Raw genomic sequence first — 15,522 nt, forward strand, 5'->3', positions numbered from 1 at the left:
GAAGAAGGAGCACAATCGCCATATAATACCTTGCCAGGCATTTGGAAGCCTGCCGATTTGGTCTTTGGTGGTCCCCCAGAGGAGGGGGGTCATAATCCTGTGATCATCTGTGATGCCTTCAGGGGCTGTAATTGCAATGCATTTTTAATGATATCCAAATGTTCGGAGTATGATCACTATAAAGTGGTGCTTAAACATGTATTCTAGCTGCTGCCGTTAGGTGAGGAAAAACCCAGACTGTTAGCCCTAAAGAAGTAGGGCTACATACTTTATGGTCAGTAGGAGATGCTCAGTCAGGGTTATGTGTCACCAAGGCAAGTGTACCCATTTTTAATGCTGGTTGACGTAATGGGGTGGAGGGGGGTCGCCATTGGGATGGTGCCAGTGTGCAGGGCCCTCGCTCCAGGTGAAGTCCAATTATCCGCATTGGAGGCAAGATGATGTGCATACATGGGAGTAGTGGTACTAGACCCCACCCCCCTGTGGGAGGGGTGGAGATGTTACGCAATGTAAATGTAAATGTAAATGTACATGTATTTATATAGCGCAAATTACCCACATCGCAGGCATCTAAGCACTTGCTTAGGGAACCCGTCCTGGTATTCCCCTGTGAGATGACCCCTGCAGGGTATCCACAAGGTGAAAGCCAGGCATCCCGCCGCGAGGGGCCGTTGTGGAGATTAAGCAAGCTATTGCCCAGAGTCGCAGAGTGTGAACCCGTGAGTCGAGTAGGCACCGGAGCGAGAATTATCGAGTCCGTGGAATTATTGAGCCCAAGCCCCGTCGAGGCGGGGAATTGAACCCTGGTCCAGGGCCGATCTCAGCTTCCGGGTCTGCCGCCTCTAACCCCTGAGCCACAATGTCACAAAGTAATTCCAACAGCTTATGTATATTAAGTATTCACATGTACTTTTAAAAAGCATCTTGCGTATTAAAAGTTATTAACAAACATCAATTTGAAATATTCAGCTTACCTCACTTTCCAGAAAAAAGAACACCAACGTCTTAACGAGATTAGCGTTTGGACTAAGTCTCCCTCTTCTTTTGAGTATTCCATCATCATCAGGCTCTCTACAACTAAAAAGTCTAGAAATGTAAAGAGGAAAAAAAAATGAATTAAGACTTTCAAAGAATTCAAAATCGAAAAAGAAAGTCTTTAATGTTTTGTAACCACACAGGTCATAATACATTTATGAATTATAGATACATTTATGTATTGGTGTCTACTTAAATGAACGTTTTTTGGAGCCAACATAAAATAACGGTATTGTGTATGGTTTCAAATATTAGTCAATACAGACACTGGTTGATTAATTCAGGGAGAAAACAATCTTCCAAGTTTAGGAGCAATGCTAGAATAAGGACAATTGAATAAAGAAAAGCATGTTTAGCACCAAGTGACAGATAATGTTTAGCCAAAAAAGAAAGAAAAATTATGTTTTAAATCAACAGTACTACAGATCTACACCCTGCTTCTACTTCTGTTCTAACACAATTAAAGTTTCCAAGTATGTAGGGTTTTGGGCAGCAAAGCTGGAGCGATGTGGCCTAACAGCCAGAGCTTCCGGTTTGGGAACTAGAGAACAAGTATTGCATTGTGGCTTTGGATCAATACTAACATTATGGTAACGATTTTTCAAGTGAACTTTGATCCTCTAAATGGGATCCTCCATTTACCCTCAGTGCAATGTATTTCAAAGCTCCATTATAAGCTGATAAAGCAATCCGAGCTTCCTGAAATGCCATGCACCGAATATCGAGCCTCTCATGGAAGTGCATACAACACAACCATTGAGAAATTAGAAGAATGATTAGCTGCATACCAAACAGCCAGGACACTGCACACTTAGGGTTCCTGGCTTTCAACTCAAATGGATTATAACCAATATATCACTGAAGGAACATTTTGCTTTTCATTAGTAATTGGAAAACCTATTTTCATTGCTTTGCAACCGCTGGCATCAAAGTAGTATATGTGTAGCCCCAACCTCTTTGCACTTTTCTGTGATGGATGCTCCCACTATGGCCTATTTCCCACTGTAAGTCACTTAAGACTGCCCTAGGGACCATCTGCAAGACTCCTGGAGCCCCAGGAGCTACTTTCACTCCAGTACTGGGAGCATAGTTCACCGCATATGCTTCAGCTCGCTGTTCATTGCATGTCTCAGTGTAGAGACCAGCAGTACTTAACACAAAACACCTGCTCTTAGTTTTACACTGACGGTCAAGCAGGCATATATAAGCAGCATTTAATCTTACAGAAATAGGATTATCAGAATATCTTCATTGCCCACACACATGGAACAGCTGGACTCTGTGCATGGTATAGCCACCTAGAGGAAATTCCTTATAAAGAGCAAGCTTCCTATAAGTATAAAACACTGAAATAGAACACAAATAAAAACTGAAAACAGGAAAAAATATATATTATTACCCTTGTAAAGTCCTTAACAGGTGCAAATCTTTAGCTCTTTTTTTAGATGGCAATATCAGAGCATTACGTTCATATGTCTGCACCAAGAAAGACCAATATTTTGTAGGGAGAAAGGTTTGATTTGTTCAAGTTAAAGGACAGTTCCCTAAACACTGAATGTCGTTTCATATAGCAGAGGTGACTTTGATAGATTCTCTATTTGAAGTGCTCGCACAGCCTGTTTGCCAGGTAAGGATATAAGTAAATGCAACAAGATTCAGCACTAGTGGTGTAGTGAGGATATGGTGTTAACTGTAGACATTAGTAAGTTAGAATAAGTGAAATATGTGTTTAAACACCATTCTGTCGCTTATGCACACACTACATGGCTCTGTTCTCGTAAATACACTGCTTGCACTCCTTCACATGAGAACTGCGTTTTTCACATATCTAGCCGTACACTGTGCTCTCTTTCTTCAGGTCATTGTTATTCAAGGTCAAATAACAATGTATGCTGATGATTCACGTTGCTCAGTCCCTTGCACATAGAAATAACATGAGGCACAGCTGCCCAACTGAAACACGGCTGCTTTTTAATATGGAAATTACATGCGTGAGAAGGCACTTGGAGAAACCCTTTCCAACTAAGCAGAGCTGTGATTGTTGTGGGATGTGATTCATTACACCTGATCTTGGAGGTATGGGAACCCACTGACAAAGCCTGGAGGTCTTCTATTATAATAACCAAGCTCCCAGCATGGGGAGCGTGGTAAAGGCACTATAGTCCTGTTTCCACTGTCCTAATATGATTTGCCCTTTTGTGCTTTATGGAATTGTAACAATGCTGATTGTATTATTCTTAAGCATTTTTCTGCTTGTGTTGGCTAGTGTACTGCATCTTAGAGCGTGTTAGTTAAAATAAACATTTTAAACTATACTGTGTCTCTGATTACTCACGTTGCAGACTAGTATGAGTGTTAGAGCGAAAGAGTGTTCTTAATTCCCACTATTCCTGAGAGTTTACTAAGTCGCATGTTCTAGGTTGTCTAATCATTGGTAGCTTCTCTGTAGTACGGAGATTGAATAAGACACTATTGCTAGTTGCATTGGGGTTCTAGGCACTAAGGTGGCTTTTTGGTACACCACAATACACTGAGGTCCTGGTTTCCTGCGGATGAGCAGAATCCCTGCAGCATGGCGCACCTAACGTTTGGTCTGGTACGTCTATCTGAGACACTTCAGTAGTGCTTGTACTTGTCCACAAAACCCTCAACTCCTGTTTTCCAGAGAAACAGTTGTGACTGCATAACCTACCTTTAACACAAATTACTTACTTGTTTAACGATATATCTGTAAGAGACATTAGTTAGTGGTAGATTCTTAGCTTAGAATATCCCCAGGCGTCAGACTGGATCCGGATGTTTTTCGTCAGCAGTACCTCTGCGCATCAGAAGATGGCGCTGTGCAGTTTTGCGTCCGTCGTAGGCGCCCAGATGACGTCACAGAGACTATTTAAGCGCCACCCATGCGCGCTGACGTCAGTTATTTACACGCTTTTCTGCGCAGAACTGAGAGCCATGCAAGAAACTGACCAATGGTGCCATGAAACTAGAGCCCTGAAAGGGATGACCTTGACCCTAGAAATCAGTTTGCAGACCAGGGAGGATGGGTGGGGCGGTAAGGAATCTATCACTAATGTCTCTTACAGATATATCGTTATACAAGTAAGTAACTTTTGCATCTGAAAGAGACACATTAGTGATAGATTCCTTACCTTAGAATAGATACCCCAGCAATACCAACCCCGGTGGTGGTTCTGCGAACAAAGATCACACCAGAAAGTCACGGAGAACAGAACGGCCTAAGAAGCGGTCTCTCTGGACCGGACTGCCAAGGCAATAATGTTAGGTAAAAGTGTGCAGCGAGGCCCACGTAGCTGCCTGACAGATGTCCTGCAAGGGGACGCCGCGTCCCAAGGCAGTAGTGGCTGCCTTTACTCTGGTAGAATGGGCACGCAGCCCCACAGGTGGATCCTTTTTAGCCAATGAGTAACCGGCTTTGATGCACAGAACGATCCACCGACAGTGTGCACGGCCCGACCTTTCTTGGCGCCCACGTTGCCAACAAAAAGTTGGTCACCCACCCAGAACTGTTGTGTCCGCTTCAGATAGAACAAGAGAGCACGTTTTGGGTCCAGACTGTGGAGCCTCTCCTTCTTTTGAAGGATGCGGAGGCGGAAAGAAGGTGGGCAAAGTGATGGTCTGCCTGCTGTGGAAGGGAGTGACGACCTTTGGCAAGAAAGAAAGACTTGTCCTTAAAACCACCTTGTCCGGATGAACAGAGAAAATGAGGTTTAGAAGAAAGAGCCTGGAGCTCACTCATACTTCTGGCAGAGGTGATAGCTACCAAGAAAGCCATCTTTAGAGTGAGAAGACTTAAGGAGGGGCTCAAAGGGAGCGCACAACAGAAAGGTCAAGACAAGAGTTACGGCCCATTGAGGCATTATGAAAAGCACGGGAGGAAACGTGTGTGTAATGCCTTTCAGGAAGCAATTCCCAACCAGGGACTTAAAAAGAGAAGGCTGATCTGGAAACCGTAGAAAGGCAGAAATGGTTGACAGATAACCCTTGATAGTGCCCAGAGCTACGCCAAACAGAGAAGGAACAGAAGAACCTCGGAAAGGGGGGCCAAAAGGGGATCCACAGCCTTTGCTGTGCACCATGCCACAATTTTGTTCCACTGGCAGGCATAGACTGTCTTAGTGGAGAGACGCCTGGCTGCCAGAATAATATCACAGACTTCAGTAGAAGGTCGAAAGCTATAAACTGTTGCCACTCAATCTCCACGCATGGAGGTAGAGGCTGGACGTTCGGGTGGAGGATCATCTCCTGCTGCTGCGACAGAAGATCCCCCCGAAGAGGCAGTCTGATCGGAGGATCGATTGCCATGCTGAGTAGCTTTGGATACCAGTATCTTTGTGCCTTATCCGGAGCCACAAGAATGACTTGCGCCTAGTCGCACCGGATCTTCATAAGCACTCTGGGCAGAAATGGTATAGGCGGAAAGACGTGACACAGACCTCAGCTCCACTTGTGATGAAAAGGGTCGCCGAGAAAGCGCAGCCTTGGAAATTCCAACGTGCAGCACTGACATTGCACGTTCTCTTTGATGGCGAATAGATCTCACCAAGGCTCTCCCCACTGCCGAAAGAGACCTTGCGCCACGTCCGAGATCAGACACCATTCGTGATCCATCATACACCGGTGGCGGAGTTTGTCTGCCCTGGCGTTCAAAGAACCTGCCGGGTGTTGAACCACCAAGCAAATGCCTTGATGTTACAGCCATGTCAAGGGGCGGAGAGCCTTCCTGACATAGGGTCCACGACCCCACCCCCACCTTTTTTTTGCAGTACCACATGGCGGTGGTGTTATCCGTGAACCCCTGCACTACACTTCCCCGGACAGAGGGAAGGAATGCTTTCAGGGCAAGTCAGATCGCCCGAAGCTCCAGAAGGTTGATGTGGAGCCGGGACTCCGCCAGAGACCAGAGGCATCTGATCGCCTTCTCTCCCATGTGGCCACCCCATCCCAGGAGGGACGCATCTGTCACCACCGAGTACTCCTGTTGCGGAAGGTATAGGGATCTGCCATTGACCCAAACTCGATTTGTGAGCCACCACTGCAACTGTAGTGCACTGCCCTCCGAGATCTGGACGTAATCGGACAGGTTGCCCTGATGTTGTGCTCACTGGAACTTCAGGTCCCACTGGAGAGCCCGCATATACCATCTGGCATGTTGCACTAGCAGGATGCAGGAGGCCATGAGGCCGAGGAGCCGGAGGGTCATCCTGACCGAAACCCAGGATAGAGGCTGAAAGATCAGAATCATAGCCTGAATATTCCAGACTCGATGCGTCGAATCCAGAACCTCTACAATGAAGGGAAGCTTCTGAGATGGACTCAGGTGCAACTTCGGGACGTTGATGGGTTGATGAAGAATCCGAGCATATGCAGGAGGTCGGCTGTAGACTGGAGGTGGGAAACGACTGCCTGGGGTTAGCCCACCTTAAACAACCAGTCATCGAGATAGGGAAAGACTGGAACCCCTGATCTGAGCAGATGAGCTGCGACCACCGCCATCACTTTCCTGAACACCCGAGGGGCACTGGTAAGGCCGAAGGGGAGCACAGCAAACTAAGTGCTCTTGGCCTACCGTGAACCGCAGGTAATGCCGGTGGGCTAGCAGGACAGGGATATGAAAATATGTGTCCTGCAAGTCCAACGCTACCATCCAGTATCCAGGGTCGAGGGCAGTCAAGACCTGAGCTAGGGTCAACAAGAGTTGGCGTTCCTGAGGTTCAAAATGGGACGCAGGCCCCCATTCTCCTTCTTGGGGACCATAAAGTAGTGGGAATAACAACCACGTCCTATTTCTGGCCCAGGAACAAGTTTGATGGCCCCCTTGGACAAGAGTGCTGTGACTTCCTGCTGGAGAAGAACAAAATGGTCCCCCGACATGTGGTGGTACTGAGGTGGCATGGCTGGAGAGGCAGTCTCGAAGAGGAGGGAGTAGCCCCTTCGGACAAATTGCAGCACCCACCTGTTCGAGGTAACGGAACGCCAGTGGGTAAGGTGATTGCGACTCTTGCCTCCCACCGGTGTGGGGTGCTCCCCAAAGCTCGGACTAGGAAGGCTTTGAGGTGGAAGCTGCGGGAATGGAGTTGGACTGACTCGCACTCTGGCCCCCTGTCCAGTTGCAGCAGGAACCACGTCCGCAGCCGCGCTGAGGTTGGCTCTGCGCAGGCTTTTGGCTGACCGAACATGTCGGGGCGCCCCTTTCGTGGCCACGAAAGGAACGATAAGCAGACGTGGCCGGGCGCATGGTGGAGAGACCTAAGGACTTCGCTGTAGCTCAGAAGTCCTTAAAACGCTCCAGGGCACTATCTGCCTTATTGCCAAAAAGGCGAGTGCCATCAAAGGACATGTTCACAAGAGAACTTTGTACATCCCCTAAAAAACCAGTAGACCGCAACCAGGCGTGGCGACGGAGGACCATGTCATGGAGATGGCCCTACCCAGTGGGTCCGCGGTGTACAGTCCGCACCTGATGGCGAACTTTGCTGCATCTTGGGAAAGCACTGTCCGAACCCTAAGCTGGCAGATGAAAAAAGTTTCTTACCAAACTTTTCCAGCTTTTTGGATTCCTTATCTGGTGGAGCGGTAGAGAATGCGCTCGGGGAAGTTGAGGCCTGGATGACCAGGCTCTCCGGGGTTGGGATGGAAGACAGAAAAGTAGGGTCACCCGGGGCCGGGAGATGATGCCTGGCAATGTTCCCATCACCCAGGAACCCCTGTAGCTGGTCTAGAACAGGTTCCCATCAAGTTGCCACTTAAGGCCTCATTAAACAGCAGCAGGGGCTCCAAAGAGCTTGCCGCCAGCTGAAGCACTTCAGTGAGGAGATTAGTCTTGAGGGTCACTGAAGGCAGGTCGAGTCAAGGGCCTCAGTTGCTCTACGGAGCACCACAGTGTATGTAGCCCCCTCCTTCATGTCCACAACAGGAGAAGAAAGAAAACCAGGGTCAGAGGAGATGTCAAGACAACCGGCATCCTCTAGCTCTTCCGTCCATTCATGTTCTGACCCGCACCGCTGTGCAAGAGGGTCCTCAGACCGCTCCCAGTCGTCCCCTTCCTCCACTACATGTGGAACAGGCTGCGGAGGTGGGGGAGGGATCGGGGAATACAAATTGTCGAACGGCACCTCGAACGGCGCTGGACAGCATCGTTCCAGCTCCGTGACCCAATTAGGGGCAAAATTGTCCGGAAACCCGGGCAAAGGCGGTGGCGAGACGAAGGGAACCTACTGTGGCGCTGGGATCAGAGGCGCCAGGGCAGCCGGCGGAGGTCCCTCCAGCACCGGGGCCGGAGCCGCTGGGAGCAGAGGGAGGTCCCTCAACAGAGACCAAAGGTGGGAGCCCGAGGCCTGAACAGGCGGTCCATGGGGGGCCGGAGTCGCAGACTGACACGGATAGGGTGGGTAGGCCGCGGGGCTCACAAGCTCCAAAGGAGCCGCGGGGGTGGGACCCCCAGTCCCCTCGGACACGTCCGGAGACCGGCGGGGGGACGTCTGAGCGGAAAAGCTTCTTCTATTACTTTTTTATGTTGTCTTTTACCCGAATCAGAGTGTGAAGACTTCGCTCTTCTGGGTAGATGATGGCTCCGCGATCTGTCCCTCGATCGACCCCTGGACCTCAAACTGTGTGGAGACGACTGCCGGGCCTCTAGCAACTTACAGGACCACTCCCGTAAGGCCTTCGGAGCCATGGCCAGACAGTTGGAACATGATCGGGAGTCATGGTCACGCTACAGACAGACGCCATGAGGGTCAGACACAGACGTCGTGCATCCCTATGTGGCACCAGGAGTTAAACTCAAAAAGAGAAGTCAAAAAAACTCAAAACGATAGTCAAAAAGTGACTAGGGTACGTCCACAAACCCCAGAGGTATAACAGAGGTTAAAGCCAGGTGTGACCTTACTCTCTTAAGTGGTAGCTTCGCCGAGCAGCAAGGCAGTACCAGAGGACAGTGGAAAGCATTTGTTCTACACACTCAGTCAGCAAAAGGTTTCACACACTCAGACTGAACTCTAGGCCAACTGGTTTTATATCAAAGATATAGAGGTTTTATTATCTAGAACCAACAGGTATCATAATATACTGTTCTCAATATGAGAGGTCTCAGATCAGTACTTTGCAGAAAGGCAATACTTTGTAAACACAATAGGTACAGGGGTTGCAGTAGGCAACACAATTCTACACACAATTTAGCATTGAACTCAATGGGTCTTCCTATGTAAACATAGTGGATTACTTTGTGGATTACTTTGGTAGTTCCAGTACTGGATCCTAGATTCAGTCCTGGGGTCTAAGCTGAAAACAATTTAGTAAAAACGTTTTAGTTATTGCAGTGCTTTTTCAGAAACATAAAGCTATTTTTAAAGTCCACACTTAGAAACTTTACCAGAAATCTGGCAATGTTATCCAATGGGAGAAAAATCAGGTTGCAGGTAAGGTACGATCTCGTTACTTTTGTAATCCAGTACTGGGCTCCTGGGTCCAGCACTGGGGTCTCAACTTAAAACAAGTAAGTAATTACATTTCAGTACTTTGTATTATTTACAAAAGAAGATTTCCAGTTTTCAAAAGTAGACAGAAGAAATTTAATAGAAAAGCAGACAATGGATTCCTATTAAGAAAATACAGGTTACTAGTAAACCCTATAGGGATTACTTTTGTGGTTCAGTACTGGGCTACAAGATACAGTACTGGCTTCTCTCCTGATCACAGGTGAGTACTTCGGAATTTGGTTGATTGTATATGAATATTTTAAGTTTTCAAAAGTAGACATTTCTCTAATCAAACCAGTCAATGTTATTCAATGGCAGGTAAGTGAGTTACCGGTTTCCAAGTGAGTACTCGGCTAGTGAAGTTAGGGTTCTGAGCATAGACTCAGGGGTCCCTCAGTGTCAGGTAGGTACAGTTGGTTCACCCTCAGCGGCACAGGGGCGGACGGGTGCAGAGGTAGTTAGGCCAAATGTTATCCAATGAGGGGCAGGGGGTCTCCTGTTGGTGGCTGCTGGCTAGCAGGCCACGTGGCTGTGGGAGCTGGGCTCCTGGTCACTTGCTCAGGGCAAACAAAGGCTGCAGGCTCAGGGAAGGAGACTATTCAGGGGTGACCACCACTTCGAGAGGTGGGTTGGGATCTTGGAGCACAGGTAGGTACCCCAAAGGAAGGCACAGGGGACTGTAGGGCGCCACGTGCAGGGGTGTCTTTAGGGGTCGGGAAGCTTACCCTCAGCTGGTCGCGGTTGGAGGGGCCCCTGGTTTTCAGTCTGCAGGCGTCGAGGAGGGTCGTTGGGCACGGGACTACGGTCCCAGTTGCCAGGGGAATGTCCTTGTGGTCTTGGATCACTAAGGCACGGGCCAGGCTCAGCGGTTGCAGAGTGGGCTGATCCGGAGCTTCCTGGCTGGCACCAGGGGGGTTGTTGTTGCAGCAGAGCCTCTGCTGATGGGAGTCCCAATCAAGAGGGACAAGGCAGGCAGGTCCTCTGGGGGTCCCCAAGGTTGCTGTCCGCTGGGGTCGCCGAGGTTTAGGCAGGAGCAGGTTCCACGATTGACAGGCCGGTAGGGCTGGGGCCAAGTCAGTTGTTGTCGTCCTATTAGCAGCTGCACGACGGGTCTTCTTCTTGATCTTCTTTCTTTTTTTCTTATCGGGATCTGAGGAAGGAAGGCTACCTGTAGCACCCCTAAATACTAAATTTAGGGGTGCTACAGGTAGGGCAAGGGCAGGGACCAATAGGTCCCTGTCTTGGGGTGGGTACACCCCCTAGCCTGCTCCTATCTTGTGGGAGGGGGGCAGGAGCCTAGCTGTGATTGGGCAGGGCTCCCCATCTTCAAGATGGCCGGGGTCATGCTTCACTTCGTCTCCCCCACCTGAGGGGTGGTGTTGGCACAGGCTGGCACACCCCCCCCTTCCCGACGTAGTTTTTCCCGCCAGTCTTCCCGCCAGAGTGGGAGTGTGAACTGGTGGGGGCCAGTTGCTGGGTACACAGAGACGGCAGGCCTTTGAAGCTTCCCCCTGCCCATCCTGGGGGAGGAGAACTAGCACTTCACCCAGGATGTGCATTGTTGCAGGCCCAGGAGAGCGGGGGGCTCTCCACCCAGGGGTCCAGCAACATGTCTGCTGCTTGGCAGCCTAGGCAGCCTCTCAGTCCAGACGTGGATTGTGGTTAGGTTTCACTTCAGGGGGCATCTCTAAGATGCCCTCTGTGGTGCATTTTTCATTAAATCCCACACTGGCATCAGCATGGATTTATTGTGCTGAGAAGTTTGATACCAAACTGGTGAGTCTTCAGTGTAGCCATTATGGTGTTGTGGAGTTCGTAATGTCGACCTCCCAGCACCATATACTCTTAGGAATGGCCTGTAGGGGCACAGGGCTCATGCACCTGTGCCCACACCACCGGCATAGGGCACCCAGCTAGAGGGGTGACTGATGTATGCAGGGGCAGTGGGTTTGTTGGCATGGAACACAGGGATGAGTGCCATGTCGACTTTTTGTTTAGTTCTGTACTTAGGCACTCAGCCTGCAAAGGCAGTGCGTGGGTGCCAGGGTACAGGGCCCCTAAGGGTGGCATAATAAGTGCTGCAGCCATCAAGGGTCTTCTCTGGTCACCATGCCCTGGGTACCTAGTGTACCATTTACTAGGGGCTGAGAGGTGGCCAGAGATGGCAATTGGATTTTAGTTTCAACACAGCTTTTAGGGAAGGAACACAGGCCCTGGGTACCTGGTTGGCAGGAGCCCAGGGCACACTCAGTCAAAGCACATCAGCAGTCAGAAAAAAGTGGGGGCATACCAAGGCATGAAAGATCACAATTTCTTACAAACTTGCTAGCGCGGAAAAAGAAAACTGACGTCAGCGCGCATGGGTGGCGCCTATGTAGTGTCTGTGACGCCATCTTGGCGTCTACGATGCCAGCGACAGACGCGGAGCCACACAAATCCACCTTCTGACGCACAGGGGTACTGCTGACAAAAAAACGTTTCCAATCCAGTCTGACACCTGGGGATATTCTACGGTAAGGTATCCCAGGTCTTTCAGATTTGATGTTTTATAGGTTCTTTCAAGCTTGATATTTTACAAAGATTATTATTATAGTGAATTACTGACCCTTTTGTGCTGCCTCGCAAAAAAGAGGTTTTGCTTTACTTTGTCCTATTGGCTGCTGTCGATATTGCTGTGCTTAATCGCGCACCACTCCGTCGTCATTTGGCTGCATTTGGAGTGCCTGACGCAGGTATTGCACTTACTTTTGTGGATGGTTCTAACCTGGATTACCACTTTGAGGTATTCTACTCTTGGGTAACCTTTCCGGCAGCGAATGGAGAGAACTTGTTCCATACATACACTCCTAATGCAGTATCTGTTGTATATCAGCCTCATACGACACTCAAAGTTCCGATTTAGGCACAGCAAAACCGTGTTTGGTTTAATGCCGCCCTCCCCCACACAGTGACTCCGGTCCGTTTAGGCCCTTTGTCGATTCCAGGGGCCAATCGTCCAGTTTTGGCCAGGTCCACACCTCATCCACATTATCTCAGTCCCTGTAGACAAATTTTGTGACATGCATACCCCTTTAGTTGGGGTACATAGGGCTCTTGTCCAATAGGTTTCCCGCAATCTCCAGGTGGGAGCACCTGGGGTTGCGGCACAACCAGCTGGCCCGGTCGGGATGTCAATTAGTCCAGTCATGGTTAATTCAGTTATGGGCAAGCATCCCCAGAATGAGGATAATTTACCTTACTGGCTTGCTGAGAAATGTGACCAGCTGGAAGCCGTATTTCCTAATACCACTCCTGTGGAGAAACACAGGATCCTAACAATTATTTTGCAGAATGACTTTATACCAGAGGTAACCGATTGTAAGAATTGGGGTAAAGTATTCGCAGCAGTGTAAGCAAAGTGTTTCGGCACACCTTCTGTGACTGTTCTGCCCTCCGTGATTAAGCGTGTTCAAGGTAAGCACGGCCCGAAGGCGGCAGATGAATTGGGAATGAGGCTTGTCGGAGTGTTTGACGTAGTTGCTGATCTCATACTTGCCAATGTAAAGGGAGATGAGGTTAACTTTCAGGTGTCTAATACTTTGAGTCTTGTCCCAGAGGAAGAGAAACCCCAGGAGTTACCGAAATTATTGCGGATGCGTACAGGACCATTGGACTCAATAGTTTGGCTTTTAAGCCTGTTGCTAAAATACAGGCACAACAGCAAACTCAGACGGCGCGTTCTAATAAAGACAAACGTCCTATTTTTCCTAAAAAGAATTGGAAAAATAAAAAACAGGAAGCAACAACAGAAACAGGGGTCGTGTGTTGCGTCTCCAATACCCGCGTCTACTGAGCGGACTTATGATTTGCGCGACCGCACTAGAAATAGGTCTCCTGACAGGTTTCAGGTCCCTGGTCAGCGTTCTCCTCGTTCTTCGCAGGAAACATCAGGCTCACAAGCTGGTGGAGGAGATCGCCAGGATCGCGGCAAAGGTCGAGTTGCCCTGCAAGGATGCAAGCTACCTCATCAGACTAATGGTAAAGGCAAGCAGGACGATTTTCTTCATCAGCACCCTCAGTTTCAGAAAAAGAAAATTGCTGCTTTAACAGCGAGATAAGCCATGGACGGTGAGACCCCAACTTCAGGACCTAATATGGGCAGTAATGCTGCTAGACAGCGCAGCGGAGGTTACCATAGTGTGGCAAGCACTGCGTCCATTTCTGAAAGCAACAGCAACTGACACCCGAGTGGCTCCCCCTGCCAGATTACATGACAGTGTTTCAGATTGAAGGTGATATACAACATGTTAAAGGGATTTTCTGGGAAAATCGGACTTCTCATGACATCTTGTTAGCTGAGGCAAATTGGCCCCTGCCTTTTGTTTTAGCCGCTCCGAGGGGGGAGGATATACCCAAAGAGCAAGTAAAAGCTTTGGCGAAAGAGTGGGCTTTGGTGTTTGCACCGGCTCTGTACTGTACTCAAGTGGGTTGGGATAAATTTTCACCCCCACATGAGATACCATTGCGGTATATGCCACAGCCATAACCCCAATAAACCCTCCGGCAGGATGCAAAAGCTCCAGTTTTTTAAATTCTAGAGCAATTAGAGTATCAAGGAGTATTGAGACATGTGTGTCACCAATGAATAACCCTCTATTTACTGTAAAAAAACCCGATGAGTCATACAGCCTAGTTTTGGATTATCAACATTGGAACTCTCATTCTCGAACCTGTGTGGTTCACAATACCCATAGCTCTGCCCTTGGGGACAGCCTTGTAAGAAAAAGACTTAAAACCACACTTGTCATTTCAAAAGGCTTCTTTAGTCATAACCTGTCCTCGATAAGTAGTCAACGGACAGCTTTTACCTAAGGCAGAAAACAAAAACAATGTAAAAGATTAGCCATGGGCTACAAAAACAGCCCGGGCATTTTCAACGCACGTGTCGTCTGTTTGTTAGACGACATAGACCCCGATGAGTACACGTACGTTGATATTTATCTCACGGACTACGAATTATGGCTGTATCTTAGTCACATGTACTGCATCATACTTTTGCTTGCGGACTACAGTTACAAATTTAACTCTGTAAAATCATGCATTGCAGAGTACACAGTGTTGTTCTGGGCTATCAGCTCAATAATGAAGGTAGGGGCTTGGCACCTCACTTCTTGGAGAAATGCACACGTTTGCGTTCTCCTACAAATGTGAAAAAATTGCAATCTTTGCTGGGATTTTTTTAACTTTGGTCGAACTTACATTCCCGAATGTGCCCAGCATATCAAGCCGCTATATGCCTTGATACAACCGAACTTTTCAAAAGCCTGCTGACTTACGGAACATTTAGCTATTCTGACATCTTTGCAATCTGATCTTCTTAAATCTAAATACTTGACACGTGATAACCACACAAACTCTGTAATACGAATTGTGCCAGGCACAGTGAGTTATACTTATTTGACACTTAATGTAGGGAACACAGTACCTATTGCTTACAAGTCACATTTGTACACTCGGCTGAAATGAGCTTTTCAATTGTTGAAAAAGTCTTGACAGCGGTCCAGATGGCGATCCTTTAGGAACGCACACTGGTGCAGGGGAAAAGCATGTTGGTTGTAACACCATATCCTGCCTGTAGGAAGGTACATCCTGACTATGGTTGCCCCCAACTTTTTGCCCTGTGTTTTAGCTGGTTTTGGACATAGTCGACCTGGGACCCTGCCAATCAGGACCCCAGGCCTACTGCTCTCTCTTTAAAATGGATTCCATGTACCCTAGGTACATTTCCAATTGGTACTGGGCCACCCTATCAGACCCTGTAACTCAGGGCATGAGTGTACCCAGGGCTGCCAGGGGCTGCAGCATGTATTATGCCACCCCTGGCTGGCCTCCTAAATTTGACACAACTGGCTGCATGACAGCTGGGGCAAAGTCGTGTAATCACCCTTTGCTGTAGGTGTAGTATACCTATACCTAACCCTAAAATGGACACACAGATTCCTATCAG

The 15,522-nt window shown here is 48.5% G+C and overlaps 1 protein-coding gene across 2 annotated transcripts in view; it reads right to left on the bottom strand.

Moving 5' to 3' along the window:
* STAG2 (STAG2 cohesin complex component) overlaps window positions 1–15,522 on the bottom strand; it is a 1,316,830-nt gene that overhangs the window by 723,377 nt on the left and 577,931 nt on the right. For both annotated transcript variants that reach the window (XM_086918500.1, XM_086918501.1), the window contains one exon: window positions 975–1,086. In XM_086918500.1, the coding sequence (XP_086774626.1) occupies window positions 975–1,086 (112 nt within the window). The remainder of the gene's footprint in view (window positions 1–974; window positions 1,087–15,522) is intronic.

Source organism: Lissotriton vulgaris, chromosome 4_1 (assembly GCF_964263255.1).
Source record: "Lissotriton vulgaris chromosome 4_1, aLisVul1.2, whole genome shotgun sequence".
NCBI classification, from domain to species: domain Eukaryota; kingdom Metazoa; phylum Chordata; class Amphibia; order Caudata; family Salamandridae; genus Lissotriton; species Lissotriton vulgaris.